Here is a 21,607-nt window from a genome sequence, read left to right as displayed (position 1 = left end):
CCCACAATATCTAAGACTTACGTGAAGGAATGCCTGCTCCCATATGCAACTGCCAGATTAACAAGGACATCATCTAAAGCAGTACTTTATGTGCCACCTTTGTCTGAAAAGGTGGGTGGCCAAGAAAATAGGCTTTCTCTGCAGTGGTGCTTTAATTAGAGAACACCCCCACCTCTAATTGGATGGTGCCAATTGCACTAAGGTTTCCAGCGCCAGCTAAACATGTGCTTATTTATGTAGGCTGTATATTTCTTAAAATGTGGTTATTCTATGGTGGTATTCGTTGCTTATACTGAATTTTAATTTTCTATATGCTGCCTTGACCTCCCTTTATGTAGAGAAAATGGAACAAAAGTAATATTAATTAAAATGATACTATATTATTACCATATTTCCACACCTGAATTGCCTACTTCTCATTACAGATTTAAAGGTAAAGGTTTTTAAAGTACCAGTCTGCATTCAATGTAAATAATTGAGGGGGGGGGCAAATGAGCTCTACATACATGGCAGAAAGATGGGCTCAAAAATGCACTCCCAATGTTCTTTAAAGTCACACAAGTTGATGACTGACTTTGCATTATTTCCTTATCCCACATGGGAGCACCCCAAGCAGTAGAAGGATGAACACAGACACTCATCCTCTCTTACTGCAAAGGGAAACAATCACAACAGGAAACAAAATTGGGCTCTCCCTGTAAAGTTGTATGCACATGCACATATAACATCTGCATACAACAAGCTGAAACTTAATCCCAACAAGACAGAGGTGCTATTGGCGGAGGGAAGGTCTGACCCAGGAAATGGGTTCTAGATGAGGCTGCACTCCCCCTGAATGAGGTGGTTTGTGCTGCTGAACCTGGGCAGCCTGTTCAACAAACAGGTAGCAGCAGTTGCCAGGAGTGCCTTTCAACTAGCTTTGGGTAGCGAGCCAACTGCAGCCCTTTCTTGGCAGAAAAAGATTTTGCCATTGTAGTACATGCCCTAAATCTAGGGCTGCCCTTGAAAGCTGTCCAGAAGGTACAGTTGGGCCAGAATGCAGACTGAAATGGGTCATAGGGACCATATCACCCCAATTTTGTTCCATGTACGCTGGCCCCCAATTTGCTCCCAGGCCCAATTCAAGGTGCTGGAGTTGTTTTTTAAAGGCTTATTACAGCTTAGGGCCAGCATACTTTAAGGATTGCCTTCTCCCATAAGAACTTACTTTTTCGCTCCAGTCATCTTTGGAGGCTGTGCTTCAGGTGCCCCCACCATCTGAGACTAGATGGGTAGCAACCCACCCTGTCCCTTGCAACACCCTCCCACCTTCTGGCTGGAATAAAAAGCTTGGGGATCTCCATTCCTACTTGTACTTGATAAAGGGAACTTTAACTCTCAAAAGCTTATACCCTGAAAATCTTGTTGGTCTTTAAGGTGCTACTGGACTCTAATCTTGTTATATTTTAGAGAGGTACCAAGCCAGACCATCAAAGTCCAGTACTGCTTACTGGAAGTGGCTCTTCAGGTTCCCAGAGATATCTCCTCTACATTGGTACCTAGGATTCTTTATCAGGAGATAAAGCAAAGTGCATGGTCTAGCACTGAGCAATAGTCTCAAGGGAGAAATAAGGAGATGATGAAGCTATTTACACCTCTTTGTGCAAACACTACATAATTATTCCCGATGGAGATTGCAACTACTACACTTTTGAGATGGAAAAAACAGCCAAGGGGATTGGATTTAAGCCAATGGTTCTCTGGCTCATCTTATTTAATACATTTTCTGCTACCCTTCCTCCAAAAGCTCAGTGTCTTGACTGCTTATTGTATTTATGCTTACAAGCGAAAAGTTCTCCAATATATAATGAGATCCCCCCAATGCAAGAATATCACATACAAACTCCCAAGAAATACCAAAACAACAAAGCCATGGTATCTATGCAACATCTGGCAATCTGAGCCTGTTTGACAATTATGATCTTCCTCACAAACCCTACTGTGTGTGCCTCCATCATCAGAGGTAAAGTTGGTAGCTACCACAGACAAGGCTTTCCTGCTTTTGGCATCTCATCTCCAAAATGCTTTTCCCACAGCTGTTCAGCTAGCATCAACCATCAACTGCCAGATGAAAATTTGCACAACTTTTTTGGGTTGTTTATGCTTCTCTCTGTATTATCTGCCCTGTTGTTGTTGTTGTTGTTGTTTAAAAAAAGCTTGTTCTGGTCTTACTAATTTTAACTGCTCTGCTACTCTTAACATTTATTGCTTCTCTGTTTTTATTGTTTTCGTTTCTATTGCTTTGGGTTTCGCTGTGGTTTTCACTGAAAGTTTGTAGATGTTAATGTTGGTTCCTTTTCACTTATTATTGTTTTACTGCTCAAACTATGTAAGCCACCTTTATGACATTACAGCTGAGAATGAAGGTTATAAAGTTTTTAAATAAAATACTTTTGTAGCATATAAATAGTTTGTAAGTTTTGTAGCATCTACCCAAGTTGCTTTACCCTATGGTAGTTTGTGACAGGAAGTGATACACAGCATAGTGCAACTGATGTAGAATGTATTCGTTAAAGTAACATACAAAGACTGTTCCCCAAAAAGCTAGTCTAAATTTCAACAGTAGGTGAAATTTAAGTAGCTGAAATGTAAGCAAATACCAGCTACACATACTCAAACTTTAGATAGTATGAGGACTGGGGAGGGGGGGGGGGGACTTTCGCAGAAGAAAGTTTTAAGAAGGCAAGCAGATAAATTGGGGAGAGAATTAGTCAAGTTTTTTTCAAAAGTCAAGAGAATTTTGAGCCCCCTGAGAGTGGTGCAATTATGATCTCCAATCTGTTTAGAACATTCATGAGGTTTCTTGAGTTATATTCTGGATCAGCACCAGACCTGGAAAGCCCGTAGTTAGTGTTGCAAGGCCTGTTTTTTGCTAGTTATTTCTTGAAAGTCACTAGGTGATTTTGGACATAGGACAAGCAGTTCTTTCCGCAATAGTAAAGCAAACGAGCAAGTGCATAAGTTGCACAGAAACAGAACACTGAATCAGGCACAAAATACTAATAAAGTCAGCCAGTGCACAAAAATCTAGTAACAATATATAAAAATGAAATGTCATTTTAAAATATTTCTAGCTACACTATGGAAATAGCTTCATTCCAAGCACCTGCAGCAATTTAAAAAAAGAGGGAGCTCAATTTGACCTTACCTCAAATCATATCAAACTGATTCAATCATAAAGCTGAACAAGCTGCATTACCAGCTAAATGAATGTAGACTACAGGACTTGGAGGCCATCTTATTAAGCATTTTAAGGACATGAAGTACAGAAAATAGTGATTTTTGTTCTTCTAACTAGAACAAAAACCAACATATAAAGTAAAGCTGTCTTAGTAACTAAATTGCTTGCTTAAATAGTAATTAAAATACACGTATTCAGCACCTTGTGACCAGTCATAGTTTTTATACCCTTGGAAGCTTAAAAGGGAATAAACATTGTCAAATGAGCTTTTCAGTGAAGAGCCTATGTGAAAAGTCAAAGTAACTGTAGGTGCTACTTGTTAAGGTAATAATTTCATCTCATATGCAATAAGTGGGGACAAACAACATAAAAACCATATGCAGTATCTGACAGTGCAACCCTAAACAGAGTTGCACCTTTCTAAGCCCACTGACTTCAGTGAACTTAACTCTGCTTAGGATTGCCCTATAAGGTACCTGTATTGTCCAAAGAATTCCAGGTTTCAGTTAAAAAAAGCAGCTAGCATTCTTGAAGAGAAATTTTAAAGCAAAATAGCAAACAAAACCGAAGGAAAAGGAGGCAACAGAACAGAATTCAATTCCTCTGTTTTATAACCCATAACTTTTAAAGCTCATTATTATTCCAAAAGTGGGCCCAAACACATTTCTGAACATTAATATTGTGAAATGCAACATCTGTGCCAATTGTACTTGGACATCCAAGTTTGTGAAGATGATGCAAGTTTCAAAGAAGTTACATGCAGCTACAACACAGGAGCTATGACTTTCTGACATGATCCTTAATTGACCAACTGCAAAATGCTATCAAATTGGGGGGAGGGGGTCCTAAGATGGAGGTCAAGAGAGCCCCTTTTCCTACCAAGGACACAATAATCAAAGAGCTAATTTCTTCTGGAAGAGGGAATGAGAGCTAGAGGGTGAAAGAGCACCAACAACTTTGAAGACCTTTTATCTTGCAAGATAACTCAAACGTACAAATTCAAGCAATGTACCTACCAGATGATCATTATCAATGTGATTTTTTTTAATCTTCAATGATGCTGCCATTATGAACACAAACTATAAACTGTTTTTTTCTAGCAGCAGAACTGGCTACAATAAGAAGGGAGGCCGTGTTCTAACAAGATGCTTCTACTTTTACACTGCTTGTTAACAGTGCAAGAAGTGTATTTAAATGGCCTTTACATTTTGCCATCAGACAATCACAAAGTAGACAAAAATACTCTAAATTGCTAGCAAAGTAATCTTTACTTTTCTGTAAGTAAGCCCCACTGAACATACCAGAGTAGGACTCTGAGTAGGCTTGTTTAGGATTGCTCTCCAAGAGAACTTCTGTTATTTTTATATTTTGTTGTAAGCCTTCTTGAATACTTTAAGAGAAGAGCCAAGTATAAATGATGCAAATAATAATAAATTAGACAAATGGAGGGAAGGGCATAGCAGCTATTTATAACAAATGACTTGAGAAATTTAGGTTAATATAAAACCTGATCAAAGACAGACTGGCAAAATGAATTTCAGTAATAAATAAAGCAATTTAAGTAGTTCAGCAGCCAGTATCAACAGATAAAGGGTTTCAGATGGCAGGACTGAGAGGGACCTCTTACTGATACCTTGGAAAACTGCTGTCAGAGTATATTGTAGTAGTGGAAGTAAAATACTGGGCTGATTCAGAAGTATGTGTTCAAATATTTGCATGAGAATATCAAAAGGAAATTACTAAACCTATACTGATTCAACATAATGTTGACACAAGCACACATAAATCTGCTATCAACCTATGCTCACCAAAAAAAGTTCAAAAAGTAGTACAGAAACTGACATGCCTGTCCACTGAAGCACACTGGCCCTCTAAACCCAGTAAGGTAAAACTGGGTAATCTATTTGAAAAGAAAGCGTTTACAGTGAAATCCTAAGCAAAGTTACTCCAGTCTAATCCCACTGATTTCAATGGCTTAGACTGCAGTAATTCTGTTTAGGATTTCACTGTTAGTTTTGTTTTCCTACAACTCTGAAATCTGGAATATTAGGTGCAATGCCTTTTTAAATGAAACAGGATCTGAATAGAAAAGTAATGGCAGGAGAACCAATGTTTTGAATACTATAAGCAGAATGACGTGAACTTTCTGTTCAAATTGGAAGACAAACAGGTGTAAGAAAACAGCTTGCTAAGAACTGCCACAAAACAGAATTATCACCACAATTCTGTGTGTATTTGCTTGGAAGCAAGTCCAATTAACTTGGTAAAGCATGTTTTCACATAAAACATTCTAATATTGTTCATATTCTAATATATCCATTCATTTGGAAGTGAACTTTCTGAAAGGGGCTTCAATTTCTTGAAGAGGAAACAACAGTTTAGTGGGCCAGCAACACATAAGTTTAGAATTGTTTTCTTACTTTCACCCAGCTTGCCTTGCAGTTTGAACCAAGGTCACTTTTGCCTATTTCTAATATTGATGACATCAGTTCTTCTATCATTAAAATTGTGAATTCAGTCATAGATGGAGCTACACAAATCCCTGCTCAACTTTGAAGCTCACTGAGTGGTCTGCACAAGCCACTCCCTCCCTCAGTCTAAGCTGATTCAGATGCTCTTGCGAGAAATGCAATTCATAAATTACAAGTCACTTTGTAAACTAGCATATGTTATAGAAAAACAACAGAGTGCAGTGTGAGACATTGTAAAGAACTGATGAATAAGCAAATAGAGGGGAAGAAGTGATAAAGAACTGCTGAATGAGCAGAGGAAGGGTCAGATGGCAGTAGAGGAAAGTTTAACTAATATAATGTAAAGAAGATACTTAAATTACTTAACTACAGGTACAATATAAGCAAAGCCAGTGCCCCTGTACAAAACAGTAATGGTACTTTGGTTCCAGCGATTTATGAATCACAATAAAATGCTACAATATCCAAATTAAATTACACCGAGAACTGCACTCAAAGTAGGATGGACCCAAGGAGACATCTCATATTACCCAGAAAACTTTGTTTGCCTTTCTTATATCTGACATCTGAAATATTCTTCCAGACAAGTAGCTATGTTAGTCTGTAGCAGCAAAAGGAGGCCAGTGGCACCTTAAAAACTGACAAAATTTGTTCCAGTATAAGGTTTCTGAGACAAAGTTCAGTTCACTAGATGTGTAGGACTGCAAACCTTATGAAGTGAATTCTGACTCACAAAAGCTTGTGCTTGGATAAGTTTTGTTAGTCTTTAAGGTGCTGCTAAATTCCTTTTATCTGGAAGACTAGCTAACAAGTGATAACACTTGTTGAGATTAAAAACTGAAGGGTCAACAATTTAGGGTTTTGACTTTCCTTTTCTTAACAGAAATACTGTATGATTCTTGATTTGTCAACAGAAAGAAAAAGGCTACATGGAGTAAGTTTTAAGTGAACTTTCCAGGAGAACACGTACAGGATTGGGTTGAAGGTCTTTGAGTGCTCTGATCATTGTTCATTGATGTTCATTGCTGTATGATTGCATTTTTATTATTCTATAATCTGCTCAGTGGGAAAGGCAGGCTATCAATAATAAATAAATAAATCCTTTAACCCTCTACTGATGGGGAATCTCTTCCCAAATTTTCCAACACAGGAAATGACTTGGCCACAATCCAAGGGGAATGACAATGGACATCAATAGAATAAAAAGAGTGAAAATACTTGATTTGTGTACATGTGCATTTTTCTAGCAAGAGAGACAGATTCAGGGTTTCAGGAGAGAGATGAAAGGAAAAGTTTTTCCTACAGCCTCCCCTGGACAACACTGCATAGGTACCATCCATCTGAAGACAGGAACTCTAATCCATAAAAGTCACATCACTCCTTTTTTTCTACAACAAACAGCCACTATTTTGAAATAATTACAATGCAGCAATTCTAGTAAAAGCTTTATTTATAGTTTTTTTCTAAACTGAAAACATTTTGTTTTTGTTTGTTAGTTTTAATGTCAAAAGAGGATTTATTTCTAGCTTTTTGGGATTTCAGAAGGGTGCCAAAATCAACAGAAACTAGTTTTCACCTGAACACACCTCAAATATACGTCTTTTTAATACACATGCATACAACCACGCAGAGCCAGCTCAAATGAAAGATCTTACATGATACCAGTCTTGGGGACACACACCCATTCTTTGCCGGCAGCTGCAGCCTGTAAGCCTAGTACACCCTTGTGGGAAAGATGCGCAGGGAAGTCTCCAAGTTTTCTCTAATCAGAAACTGGGCATTACCCTCAGACCTGGCTTCAATGCGCAACCAGGGCCAGCTTCGCAGCCCAGTAACAGAAGGACACCCTACTCAGGTGGCACGAATGGCAACAACGGAGCTCTGGGGAGGGCTGCCATAGCGATGCCAAGGTCTGAGTGGGTGGGAAAAGGAAGCTTGGCTGTCTTGGTGGCATCGATTTGGCCCCTCATTGCCATGGAAACAACAAGGCCGAGGTCAGGCTCGCACCACCAGGTAGAGGGAGAACGAGCGAGGCCGCGTTGTCATAGCGATGCAGCCTCGTAAGAGGGGAGGAGCTCACCTGCCAAGCGGCCGCTTCATGCCGGAGTCTCCAGCCGGGTGGGCGCTGCCAGGCAGACGCAGGCTCGACCTTAGGCTGAAGCCCTTGTCCAGCTGCGGGGCTTGGGAAGGAGCGGAAGCGGCAGCTGACGCCGAAGAGGAGAAGCGCTCATGCTCCAAAGTAACAGACTCGTTCCGTTTTCTCATCCCGGCAATACCTGCTCTGCTTGCCCGAGGGAAGACGAGCCAGCTGCACTGCCTTTCCCTACATTATATCTGCCACAGCCCGGCAACCGAAGGACTAACAAGCATCTCCTATCTACCACCAATCAGAAGCGGCCTCAGCCATGTGACCTTTAGACGCGTCGATAGTTGGGAAAGGGCGGACTGGCGGCCATTTTTTCTGTTTGTTTTGACCAGGAAAAAGATGGCGTCCGCGCCGCTGGATTTTATCGTGCATATAAAGGAAGGAAACAAATTATTCGCTCCGGCTAATAAAAAAAATCCTTCTCTCTCTTAACATGCATCTGACGAAGAGCGTTGTGGTTCTCGAAAGCTTATGCCTCAATAAAGTTACATGTGCTACTGGACTTTCTACTATTTTGCAACTACAGACTAACAGCTAACTCCTCTGGATCTTCTCTCTAAAGAAACATCAAGCAGCCATTTAAGATTCGGGCACGGTAGCACATGCGGCCATTTTGAACGCGGGTTAGCGAAGACCAGTGTTTACTTGGAACTCGCGTTTAGTCCTGCCGCATGCTAGCCTGTTTGTTACTGGCGCTTATGTCTTTTATTAATTTTAAATTTAAATTATTCGTTTAAAAATTAATACCCTGCAACCTCTCAGCAGAAGAATGAGAGGAGACGTGGCAAATTATACACGCACTCATGTTATGGGAGATGTAAAAATGCGATGCTTTTGTGGGAAAGTGGAATAGTTTATTTGTTCTCTGTACTGGAATTCACAAACATGTTAGGAAACCCTATGCTATGTAGTTAAGCACGCCTATCTTCTTGATTCGTGTATCTATGTGTGTAATTCTACATTGCGGTGTTATTCTTTTGGGAGGCTGATGCTGGTTTAGAACTAGAGCATTCTGCCTTACTCCCCAATTCTGCTGCTCAACTTTTTCGGTTGTAAACAAACGTAAATTCCAGAAGAATCGCATGTTTCCAAGTGATTCGCCTCACAAAGAACTGACACCGATATCAGCGTCCTTGCGTCACATTTTTTTTCAGCATGATTTTTGCAGGGGAGCCAAATTCATCAGCATGAACCAGATGGTATCATCTGTGTAGAACTATATATAGCAGATCTCCTTTGCAACCTGAGATTAAAACTGAATCAATTGTATGAACGACAATGGAAAAACTGCCCAGAAATTTTGTTGCTGGAAAAAAGGGAAATACAGTCCTGCGAAAAATCAGCATCTGATGAAGAGAGCTGTGATTCTCAAAAGCTTATGCTACAATAAAGTTGGTTAGTCTTAAAGGTGCTACTGGACTCTTTACTATTTTGCAACTACAGACTAACACGGCTAACTCCTCTGAATCTATGACCATGGGGAAAAGGAGAAACACAAAAATATTCTCCCCACCCTGGAAATATTTCACACATATGTCACAGAAAGTAGGACAGTGAAGAAAACTGACAAGAAAACTGAAGTCATTTGAAATGTGGTGCTGGAGAAGAGTTCTGCAGATACCATGGACGGCCTAAAAGACAAATAAGTGGGTTCTAGATCATATGAAGTCTGAATTCTCCCTAGAAGCTAAAATGATAAAACTGAGGCTATCGTACTTCCGTCACAGTAGGAAGGCAGCAGGAAAAGAGGAATGCCCCAAATAAGATGGCTAGACTCAATACACGAAGCCATGTCCTCTAGTTAGCAAGATCTAGGCAAGTCTGTTAATGATCGGACGGTTTGGGAGGTCTTTATTTGGAGGTTGCTATAAATCGGAACAGACTCCAGGACACATAACACACACATATTTCACAGAGTAATCCTTAGCTGGTCTACTCAGATCTATTCAATGGTACTTACTCCCAGGCAAATGTTCTTAAGATTGCATTCAGTCATGAGAAGAGTAACATCCATCCCTTTATGTGCCATCTTCTAGCCAGAAAACTCTCTGAACTAACAATGCAATCCTAAACAGAGTTATTGCAGTGACTCTCAAATCAGAGGGCTTAGACTAGAGTAACTCTCTTTGGGATTGCTCTGTAAGCCTAGCACTTCGGCTCAGCTGGGTTGCAGGAAGTACTTTAGAAGAAGAAAGCTCCCGTCGAGTCGCCCTTGCGCTGGGTTCCTCCGTGCGTCGTCTCAATCCTTTGGCCACAGGCGGACCGGCCACGTTTGCCCCTCCTTTCGCCTTTCCGTGCGAGATGAAGCGGCAGAAGGCGAGTACTTCTATTGGCCAGGCGGTGCGGAGGCGCGAGTTTCGTTTGCGCCTTTTGAGGCAACCGGAAGGGAAACTCGGGCTGCGCCGTTTGGGGTCTAGAGGAGCCCTTTGCTCGGGGCTTTATCATGTTCGGCGAGAAGGCGATCGAGCTCATCCGGGAGCTCCACCGCGCCAGCGACGGGCAGCTCCCAGCCTTCAACGTAAGCGTTTTCCTCGGCTCTTTTCATTCGCTTATTTATCAGGCTGGCCTCAGCGGAAGTTTGGGAGAGGCGATTCTAAAAGGGGCGCGAGAGACACCATTCGGCTTCTCTCAGCTTCTCTTTCTCTCCCCCACCGCGCCCCAGACCGGAACCACTGGGGAACTTCGGCTTGTTCTCCTCAGGAAATTAAGCAGCCGAAGACAGTCGTTCACCCCACTAGCGACATTAGAGTATTTGCTGTATTGCATTTATATTCCATCGCCTTCCATCATGAAGCCCCCAAGGTTCCTATGCGCTGGCCAGATCAAACTTGTTTCTCTTTCCTCGGAGGTAACTTTGATTCGGCCTTTGATTCGGGTATAACCCCCTCTTTAGTAGCACACTAGATGGCCGAGTTTCATATTGACTTCATTTATCCAATGGCCGCTCAGAATCCCCGCTGGGCAAAAGCCCCGTCTGGCCCTGCCCACTTTCTAAAAAGTGGTAGGTGCCAGGAAGGTGTCAGTGTTCCCATGTGTGCCTCGCTGAAGATCCCCGTTCCAGAACTTGAGATCAATTAATGTTAGTAACAATAAACAGTTGCTACAAGGAGAAGGTACCAGCATTAGTTGCAGATTTTAAAATCACATTGATGCTGCTTAAATTTCCTGACGCAGGGTGTGGAATGCTAATGGCGGGAGGCTTCACTGTATCCTGAGGAGGTTCTTTTGCATATGGATTGGGGCTTGATGTGCTAACCATGATGTGCATGGTTTCCAGTTCTGAAAAATACCAGGCTAACAAAACACTCTACGCCCGACAATAGCCCTGCAGAGAAGATTAGCACATCAAGCACCAATCCATATGCAAAAGAACCTCCTCAGGATACAGTGAAGTCTCCTGCCATTAGCATTCCACACCCTGGGAAACGCTTACAGGATGACTCAGCTCAACCCCACCCCTCCTGAGTAGATATAAATGGCCTGCCAACATCTTTTCCACACTGTGACACTGAGAGATCTCTGTCTTTTGGTGCTACACCTCTGAAGATGCCAGCCACAGCTGCTGGCGAAACGTCAGGAACTACAATGCCAAGACCACGGCAATACAGCCCGGAAAACCCACAACAACCATCACTACATTTGAATTAGATTTAAACTAACAGAAAATATATTCAAAGTATCAGTATATAACAGTTTACGGAGGATAGTTTATTGACATGTCTTTATGATTATGAAATGTTTGCCAATATATACATTAGCTGCCAAATTAATGAATTAAGATCATGGGGACTCAAAAAGGCTTACATTGTACTCCTCTGTTTTATTTGCACAATAGTTCTGTGAAATAAGTTAGGCTGTCTGTATGTGACTGGCCCAGAGTCACCCAGCAAAATTCCAAGGCAGAGTGGGGATTTGAATCTGGGTCTCCCAAATCATAGTCCAACATCTAACCAGAAAAAATTAGTGATCTCACCCTTGAAACAAAGTCACTCTCTGTAATGTTGGATAAGCTGCAACAAGCACAGCTGGGAAATGTTCCCTTGAGACAACCAAGGCCACAGTGGACTAGTCCGGCTGAGGGCAGAAGCCCAAGGCTGCAGGGGAAGTGTCTGGACTCAAGTGGTGGGGCTAGGCATGAGAGAAATGTCCAACAACTGATCTTTCAATCAACAATTGAGTTGATTATATACTTTGAGTTATGTTCTAGTTCTGCTTATGTCTAAAATGGAGGTGGGGATAATCATCAGTATAGTACAGATAACAAATGCACTTAGATACACGTTCCATTTATACTTATTGTGATAGCCTGGCTGCTTATACACTGTTTTTTCTTCACTGGGTTGGTCACATGTAGATAATTTCCTTTTAAACCTTAGGTGATTTCATTTTTTATGGAAAAATCTTTGCACCTTTTAATCAAATTTTTTCCTTAAATTATTAATAAGAATCTTTCAAAAGGATTGATGAAATTGGTACTTGTCTGTTGCAGGAAGATGGTATCAGACAAGTGCTTGAGGAAATGAAAGCTTTATATGAGCAGAACCAAGCTGATGTGTAAGTAAAGAAAATCAAATGCAAAAATGAGACATAAAGGCACATTTATTCTGTTATAAGATAATTGGCTTGATAACCACCAGAAAAATCAGGGCATCTTCTAAACTATTGTCTTTGTACAAAAATAGTCCTCAATGTTAGAAGATCCTCAGTGGTTATGGATTCTCTTTTAATGCTCTTTTCTGTGTAAAACAATGTGTTCCAGGCTAAAAATAAACATTTAATAAGGCCCATATAATATTTATTAAAATGCACAGAGGTTAATCAAATTAAACTCCATTATTAAAAGGCTCAGTGGCTAGTAAAGCTTTTAGAACAGCTTATACTAAAACTAGTAATTCTGACAAATATAAAAGGGTTATTTTGAAAAATAGCATTGCCATAAATTAAGGTAAGCAAGAAAATTAGCACTACATGGAAAGTCTAATTTGTTGGTTTTAAATGTAGATAGTTTATTAAATAAATTTTGTAACATTTTGATAAAATAATTGTAACGTGCCCAATTTTTGTCAGTCATCCTGTTGCTGTTGTATTCTCCTTTACAAGGAAGTCTGTTTTGGTTATTAATGGCAAAATCTCTAATTACACAATTCTTTTGGTTGTCTCCTTCATTTTCTGTGGAGAATTTGGAAGGGCTGAGGTTTCTGAGTTGTTGTAAAGGAGTCATGCAGGTGCCAGAGTTGCACCCTGGACAAATTCTCATAAAAGAGTTAACCAAAGAGCATATGGTTTTACTTACATTTATATCTTGGCTTTTTCAAAAAAATCCGAGGTAGCAGTGACAGACTGCACTTTTTTGAAAGCCTGGAAGTGCTGTACTAACAGCTGAAGGACTGTTAAGGGTTAATCCCTCAAAGACAGATAGATTTGAGAGAGAGGCTACTCCAAGGGATCTGATTGGGTAGCATGAGCTGGAAAGGGGAGGGTCTGTTTTCAGCCCTAGCTGAGAGGAATGGAGCATGAGAAGGTGTTCTAACTGAGAGCAGTTTTGACACTGACAGGAGAACTAGGGAAAAGTTGGAGGAGGTTTGGGAAGTAGGTGCAGACTCCCATTCGGGCCAAAGAAAGGGGATAGATCTTCTAAAGAGAGGAGACTTTCCCTACCCAGTCAAACAGGGAGGTAGCTCTGGAGAGTAGCGAGATCCTTGGTCAGGTATGGTCGGAAACTGCCTTTGGAGACCTTCGGTTAAGAAAAAAAAAACGGAAGGAAAGCACTGGTGTTGGAAGAGAATAATTGCACTTATATACCGCTCTTCTAGACAGATTAGTGCCCCACCCAGAGTGGAGAAGGGGTTTAGGGTACTAGAAAGTGGGTACCAGCATTCTTAAACCTAAAAGGGAAAGAGAATACTAAAAGAGAGTGTGCTAGAGTGTTTGGGGGGGAACCCAGGAACAAAAGCCTTTAAACATAAGAATTTAAGTATGTGTGAAGAGCATAAGAACTAAAGTCTGTGCATGTACTGATTTTACCTCAGAGATTTCTATGTTGAATTACCTCAGAAATTTTCAGCCCCTGATTTTACCTGACCTTTCCCCTCTAAAATAAATAAAATAGTTACTTCTGAATTTTAAAAATGCATCTGGTGCCATTTCTGCTGTTTAAGGACAAACAGTGCAATCCTAAAAAGAGGTACTTCAGACTAAGCCCATTGATTTCAATGAGCTTAGACGAGTAACTCTTCTTAGGATTGCACTGAAAGAAGAGGGAAGGAGGAGGAGGGAATGTCATGGTAGCTAACAAATACTAAGTACAAATATGACCATGGAAAGATGGTCCCTGTAGGGTCTTTCACTGTGTCCCATGCCCACTCATCCCTCACAAGAGCTATAAATGGAACAGACGCTTACACAAATATATGTGTGTGGGGGAGGGGAATATTTTGCTTGATATTTTTCTGTGCTTTTGGTTCTTTTGGTTTGGCTCCAACCCAGTGTATGCTTATAAAGTTTAACAATGTTAAAATGTATGTAATATAACATGTTCTTCTATTATTAGAAATGAAGCTAAGTCAGGGCACAGCGAGTTGATTTCAACCATCAAATTTCGCCATTGCTCTCTACTAAGAAATCGACGATGTATAGTTGCATACCTGTAAGTTTTTAATTGTTTCTGTAACTAGGAAAATGTGACCAACACATTTCAGAGTAGGTTTTCAGGGTAGTTGGACTTGCACAACAGCGATGAGTCTTAAGGCAACTTGGTAAATCATACTCTGTAAGCAACCCAGCATGATTAAAAAAAAATAGAGTTAACCTGCTTGGCTACATTTTTATTGTTTATTACTGGTGATTATTAAGGTGACTACACACACTAAAATGTGAGGCTTGATCCACAGCTCTACTGGAAGATGTACTGTGTGCTTCAAGAAGCACTGACATGCCTTCAGCCTAAACCATCGCATCTACGGGACCATCTCTCCCCATATATTCCCTGGAGGACACTCTGATCAGGGAACAAACAGCTGTTGGTGGTCCCTGGCCCCAAGGAGGCCCGCCGACTAGAGCTAGGGCCTTTTGAGTCCTGGCTCCCACCTGGTAGAACACTCTGTCTGCTGAAATCAGGGCCTGGTAGGACCTACTAATCTTCCGCTGGGCCAGCAAGACAGAATTGTTCCGCCAGGCATATGGCTGAGGCTGGGCCTCCGCCAGCCTAAAAAAAGGGAGGGGGTATAAAATCTTAACCCTCCCTGTGAAGGCTGTCCACCATCCTGTTTTTAATGTGTATGGATTTTTATTGTATTTTAATATGTTGTTTTTATTGTATTTTGTATTTTAATAAGTTGTTATCCACCTTGAGCCCGCTCGCGGGGAGGGCGGAATAGAAATTTGAAATAAATAAATAAATAAACTAACACAGGCAACTCCGGTCAAAAGACCACATAAGTCCACCATCTTGTGGGAGTCGCTGCAAGAGCCCGAGTGAGGAGGAGCAAGCGTGTGGCACTGTATTTCCAAGTCAGAAATCATTGCAAGTGCTCCAACCAGTTGCAGCATCTGTACTTGACAGCCTGTTACACAGCAGCTGGACTGTGCAGACTCCCAACACCAAAACAATAGCTTTTTTCTGTGCAGCATCCATAGAAGAGTAGGCTTTCAGGTTATAATAAAGTTCTAATTTTTCCTTCAGGAAGTATTATGGGGTTAAACTTTCTGTTTTGGATTCTAAATACATTGCTTATGTTGCCATCGTTGTTTTCTCAGGTATGACCGCTTACTTCGCATCCGAGCACTTAGATGGGAATATGGTAGTGTCTTACCAAACGCTGTCCGATTTCATATGTCAGCTGAAGAAGTAAGTCACTTTGTTGCATGATAGTTTCAGAGGATAAGTGAACACTACAAATATGCAGTTGTATTTAAAGTATTACAAGCACAGTTGTACTTGCAGAGCAGGACTCCTCTCTTCCACTGCAGCCCACCGTGCCCCCTAAAATGCTTCCTCCCAGAACTCAGGAAACCTATAAGAACAGCACTGAGTATGGCTCAGGGGGGTGTAGCAAAAGGGAGGAATCAGCAAAAATCAGGCACATATCAGGCACAAAATAGTGTTTTATTTCCTTTATTCAGCAAATGTAACCTCCAAAACTCTCACATGCTGGCTTTCCATATGCAGGAAGGTCCAACATGGAGCAGTACTCATGCCTGTATTCTGAAAGGGTACAGTCTCCTGAGACATGTCCCACATGTATTTTCCGAACACATAGAACTATTCTAAATTAAACATAGTAATATACATTTCTGGTAAAGAGTACCATACCGTTACTGCTGTTCAAATTACTATAGCTCTGTGTCTTCAAACTGTGTTCCAAAGAAGTCTAGGATTCTTTGGAACATTACTAGGGGTTCTTTTGATGAGGAGATCAATACTTATGGCTTCTCTTATCTTTCCACTCAATACAGAGCTGCAGAAGAACTGAGTGGTTTCTACAGTGCCCTTTCAGTTTATGCACCAGTGAGGCCAACAACTATTGTGCCACATTATATCCCCATGCACAGTCTTAAGGCTGCATTCAGACATCACTTTAAGCCTGACTGTGCACAGACCCAAATTGTTGCCAGGCTCATGTGCACCCCTTGTGTAATGGAATGCTTATTCACGTTTCATTAAGGCTTTCTAACTGTTCAGTGTCAAAATTTATATTACAACTCTATTTTAGGTCTCAGTTCCTACAAATTGAAACTTAAAATAGGGATCTCTTTTTGAGCCTTGTTACTTAGTAAAAATGATTTAGATCGGTTCTTCTTGCTTGTAATCTCTCCACCAAGACACAGAGACTTCTCTTCAGAGTTTTATGTTTATTCTTTAGTGAAATAAACTCTATTCTTTTTAGTAAAGCAAGATATCAAAATATAAAGTACTATTAAGATAGAACCAATAAAAATGGAACAGATACAAACTACAAGGATTAATTCACTTAGCATCTCTCAATTTAATCTAAGATTGATTCAAAGTCAAGTTTACCATGAAATACACTGAATTTCTATCAGCACAAAGAGACAATTACATTGTTTTCACCGAGATCTTGCATGAGATTTCTTCCAGCAAGATCCTAACTCCTTATCTGAGCAGCATCTTTTATAACTGACATATGGTATCTCGTGAAGAAATCTAAGATATTTTATATGTGACAACAATATAAAATAAATTTAGTTAATTCTTCAGAATTTCAATCACTTCAAAAAGTGATACTATGGCCAGATGGAAGATAAACTATATAAATCATTCAAGATGACTAGAAACATTAAGTGAACAGATCATCATTGGTCCATTCTAACAGCTAGAGAACCATTTATCTGCTACTGTCCACTATATTTAACTGGCTGTCAAAGCTGTAAAGAACATCTGTGTGGTTATACAACCTGCTAGAAAAAACTACATCAAGTTCATACAAAGTTCACTAGAATATACTTATATTACTAAATTACATTGTGCACTAATCCATATTTCCGTGACACTTGCTTTTCTCTCCTCACGTGAAGTACAGTGACAAATCTTAATTTAAGTTTCACTCTGGTGAAATCCATGATGTAGGAATGAAGACGTGTTCTTAAGCTGAGCTAGGGTTTCCCCCCACAAAACAGAATTATAATTCTGGATTAAATTAGAATCCTCATTTAGACTGATGAGAGTATGGGTGCATGGGGGAGCTTCAACAAAGTCTTCTTGAGCCATGCTTCTGCTTTTGTACATTTTGAGCAATTGAAGTTAACTTTAAACCAGGAGGAAAGAGTGAGCATGTGAAGTTGACACGAGCTGGATTCATACTTATTCAAGCATATCGTCGACTTGGTACAACGTATGAATGAAGCTTCGGTGTCCTATAACTGTGATGTTCAAGCTTCCGACCTTCAAGAAACAAAAGCAGGCAGAGTCCTCCGCAGTGTACAGGGGCTCCTCACCAAATACGTTGACGTGGAAAGAGCTTCCTGAACGTGGAAAATTTAACCACCCTACTGTAGGAGACTACAGTTGTACCTCAGAACTTAGTCTTTCTGACTATATATATTTGGTGGTTGATGATGCAAATTTACCCAATAGTTTACAGATTTTTAAGCATATGCTAATGCTCAAAAAGGTACATCAAGTTATGTGAAGTTGTGCCTGTATTTGAATACATGCCCTGCTGAGAAGCCAGTATGCTAAAAATCAGAGAGAAGAACTATGTATATGTACTGAAGATTTTTGTTACACATCTTCTGTTAAATGTTTAAAGAAATAAATTTTAACCATTGCACCAATGAACAAGTAGTATTCTGAAAAGCATTATGTTCACAAATTACTTGCTGACCATTTTCTTTTTTTAGTTTTAGAGCTAACATACATTTCAAATTGTGATAACATATTTCCAAAACACTTGCAAAATTGGGGTGGGCTGTATTTTTTAACCCAGAAGAAATAAAGGAATACCATTTGGTGATATGTCTAGTATGAGCAGTCCTTCAGACAGCCTTACTCAGTGCACACATTTTTCTTCGTTAATGCTATATTTCAGATCCCTTGGAACCACTGACCTGTGAATGAGGGATTAACTGCTTTCCAGCAGCATGCTATCCCCATATGTGCCGCAAGCACAAGACAGTTAATATCTCTGTATAGTTTGGGTACCTTTTTAAGCATTCAAGTGTTAGCCCATTATTTTATCTTTTTCTGGTCTCCTTGCCTGTAGACTATTTTTTTATTGACAGACTGAAAATAGTATTTAAACACAAGATTAATTAGAGGGCCTTTTTGTGTCTCCAGATGGAATGGTTCAACCAGTATAAGAAGTCTTTAGCTACCTATATGAGATCAATAGGAGGAGGAGAAGGGCTGGACCTTACGCAGGATATTAAACCCCCCAAAAGCTTGTATATTGAAGTAAGTAACCCTGAGAATTATGTAGTCCTTTTATTCCTCTCAAGTGGGTTTAGGTTTAACTGGGGTTTTGGTTAGTTGATGTTAAAAGGTTTGCCTATTCTTAAATAAGATGGTTTAATTCTTTGCACAGTTGGTGTATTTTATTATCAGAATTCAGATTATAATAGATAATTAAAAGCTAAATTCAGATGCAGTTCTTGAATTGTTAATATTCTAAGGAATTAGAAATTCTTTTCTGTCTCAAATGTAAAGGATTAATAAATAACATGGCATAGGTAGCTACTGATTTACTTACACAGCCTTATTTTGACATCACTTGGACTCCGTGATTAGCTGACAACCATTTTTCCTTTCTTAGGTTCGATGTTTAAAAGACTACGGAGAATTTGAGATTGATGATGGCACAATAATTCTGTTGAAGAAGAATAGCCAGGTATTTATGACAAGAGAGCAAAGAATATCAGGGCTCCTCATACTGCCCTGTCATTAAATAACTGCTTCTCTTTATGTTTACAATTTGAGGTGAAGTCACTTTAGTGTTTTTTATTTGGAAGGAGCCCCAGTATTATTATATAGCTTTGGATCTAGACAGTGTACTATAGGTTATTTTTCATAGAGGCCACTGCTGCAAACAGGCGCTACAGGTAGTGTTCAAGAATTATTACACCAGTCAGTCATATGTAAGAGGAATGGAGCTTATGTATTTGTTAATAGCTTTTCAGAGGAACAAAATTTGGCAATGTTGCTTTTCTCTCCCCTTGTGAAAAGTATGTACCCAAACTTCCTCCATCTCCATAATTATTAGATACAGGAGCCCAGTCATCTTCCTTCCAAATCTGGCCGCCCAGATTACATCAACTTAAATGGCTATAATCATGTTTTGTCTTCAGTCCTAAGCACACTTACCCAAGAGTACATTCCATTGAATTCAATGTGGCTTACTTTTGAGAAATACGTACATTTCAGACTGCAGGTTGTTCTTGGTCACTCTTACTATAACTTAGGTTAAACTTTGCATCTGAAATTCTCTACAAAGTTCTTCCCTCAAAGTAAACTCGGAGAGTCCAGAACAGAACTCCACAGCTCATTTATTTTCAGGAGCTGGGCAGAGCAAACATACTGCTCCCATTCTGCAGTCACTCTGCTGGCTGCCCATCAGATACCGGGTTCAATTCAGTTTTGACTATCACACACAATGTCTTTAATGGCCTTGGCCCATCATATCTGCAGGACCACTTCTCTCGCTATGCTTTCTCACAGCAGCTTTGCTTATCTGAATAGGGCCTTCTGCAGATACCACCCTGCAGCTGGGCAATATCTATAGCTTTTTGTACATGTGCTTTTTTTTTTGGTAGCCCCCATTCTTATGGAATGTCCTGCCTAAGGAGATCAGAAAAGTTCCCATCCTCCTGGCTTTCTGGAAACTGTACAAAACTGAATTATTTAGGCGGGCTTTTTTACTCAGGTACTAGGGCTGTGCTGTAAGAAATGACTCGGAGAGATGCCCTCATAAAGGGATATGGACTGTAGACTAGTCTACATTTCTGTTAATGTGGATATGCTCCTGCTGATTAGTTTCTGCATCGTTAAGTCTTAATTACTTAGGTTTTTTTACATTTCATTTCTGTTTGGATTTATGCTGTTATCAAATTTCTATAACCCATACACTATTGCATTTGTTCATCGAATGTCCTAGCTCTTAATTTATTGACTTGAACTTTGTAATCCGCCTTGGGTCTCAGTGAGAGAAGCAGACAAACAGCAAAAATAAATCGAAGAGTTAGAAGTTGACAATATTTTCCAACACACATCTTTGAAGAATGTTATTGTTAGCATTCAACATAAATATGTTGTAGAAATATCAGTAGACAGAAAGCTATTTTTTTTGCTTATATATCTTTCCTCCAAAATTAGTGCCATTTTATACACTAACTTACTTCTCACCACACAATTACGACATCTGAACTAAACTGAAGATTTGTAGACAATTGTCAAATCCCTTTAGATTGTCATACTGTTGAATTAAGTTTATATTAGGTTGTCTGTGAACTGAACAAAGAACTTAAGTATTTGCTGCAAATTTTAAAATGGTTACTCTTTTTCCCTCCTCAGCATTTTTTGCCCCGGTGGAAATGTGAGCAGCTAATAAGACAAGGAATTTTGGAGCATGTCCTGTCCTAAAGTAGCCATCGGCAAGAGTTTGCAGGAGGACTCTTAGAAGAAGTAGCCATAAACCAAATTGTAACAGATTTTAAATTGCTGCAAGCAGGCTACCATGTCACAAAGCCTGTCAAGTTACAGTTGTGAAAATGGCATATAATACCTTGCGATGAGAGAATGTGGTTTATTTTATAGAAAAATAACTGAAACAGGTGGATTTTGTTATGTTTCTAACTTTATATGGTTCTTTCTGGACAACTTTTAGAGTGTCACTCACATACTACTTCAGCAAAAGTGCTGGAAAGACAGAACATTGTGAACAAATGCAAAACATGATCTCATGTTATGTTCGTATTTCATTGGTCATCCCACTGTATATGTAACATTACACAGATAACTTTGTAATCATTAAAATAATGGCTCTAATGCATAAATAAACAGGAGTCTTCTGACATATTAAAGATGAACAAAATTTTATTCCAGCATAAGCTTTCTTGGAGTAGAGTCCACTTCTTTGAATGCAATGAGTCGCTCTCACTGTGCAATCATGTAATGTAGTATGAAAAACAGTAGGGCCAAGCAACCATGTAACGTATGTAGAACAGGTGAAATGTAATTATGTAAAATTCCAATCTGACCAAGAAAAATATAGAGACTAGTTACGATAAGCTAGTTAGTATCTGTAATATGTGAGGAGT

General features: G+C 39.8%; 2 protein-coding genes across 2 annotated transcripts in view; one reads left to right on the top strand and one right to left on the bottom strand.

Moving 5' to 3' along the window:
• Positions 1 to 8,077, bottom strand: part of ABHD12 (abhydrolase domain containing 12, lysophospholipase) — a 62,816-nt gene extending 54,739 nt beyond the window's left edge. The window contains exon 1 of the mRNA XM_054985386.1: positions 7,772 to 8,077. Coding sequence (XP_054841361.1) covers positions 7,772 to 7,956 — 185 coding nt within the window. The 5' untranslated portion in view covers positions 7,957 to 8,077. The remainder of the gene's footprint in view (positions 1 to 7,771) is intronic.
• Positions 8,078 to 10,187: 2,110 nt separating this feature from the next.
• Positions 10,188 to 21,370, top strand: GINS1 (GINS complex subunit 1). Its single transcript, XM_054987237.1, has 7 exons — positions 10,188 to 10,355; positions 12,327 to 12,391; positions 14,388 to 14,483; positions 15,593 to 15,683; positions 18,633 to 18,749; positions 19,108 to 19,182; positions 20,862 to 21,370. The coding sequence occupies exons 1-7, from the start codon at positions 10,281 to 10,283 to the stop codon at positions 20,928 to 20,930; spliced, it is 588 nt and encodes a 195-aa protein (XP_054843212.1). The 5' UTR covers positions 10,188 to 10,280; the 3' UTR covers positions 20,931 to 21,370.
• The last annotated feature ends 237 nt before the right edge of the window (positions 21,371 to 21,607 follow it).

The sequence above is a fragment of the Eublepharis macularius genome, chromosome 1 (assembly GCF_028583425.1).
Source record: "Eublepharis macularius isolate TG4126 chromosome 1, MPM_Emac_v1.0, whole genome shotgun sequence".
In the NCBI taxonomy this organism is placed as follows: Eukaryota; Metazoa; Chordata; class Lepidosauria; order Squamata; family Eublepharidae; genus Eublepharis; species Eublepharis macularius.
The sequence above is the reverse complement of the archived record's forward strand: the minus strand, read 5'-3'. Positions and strand labels throughout refer to the sequence as shown.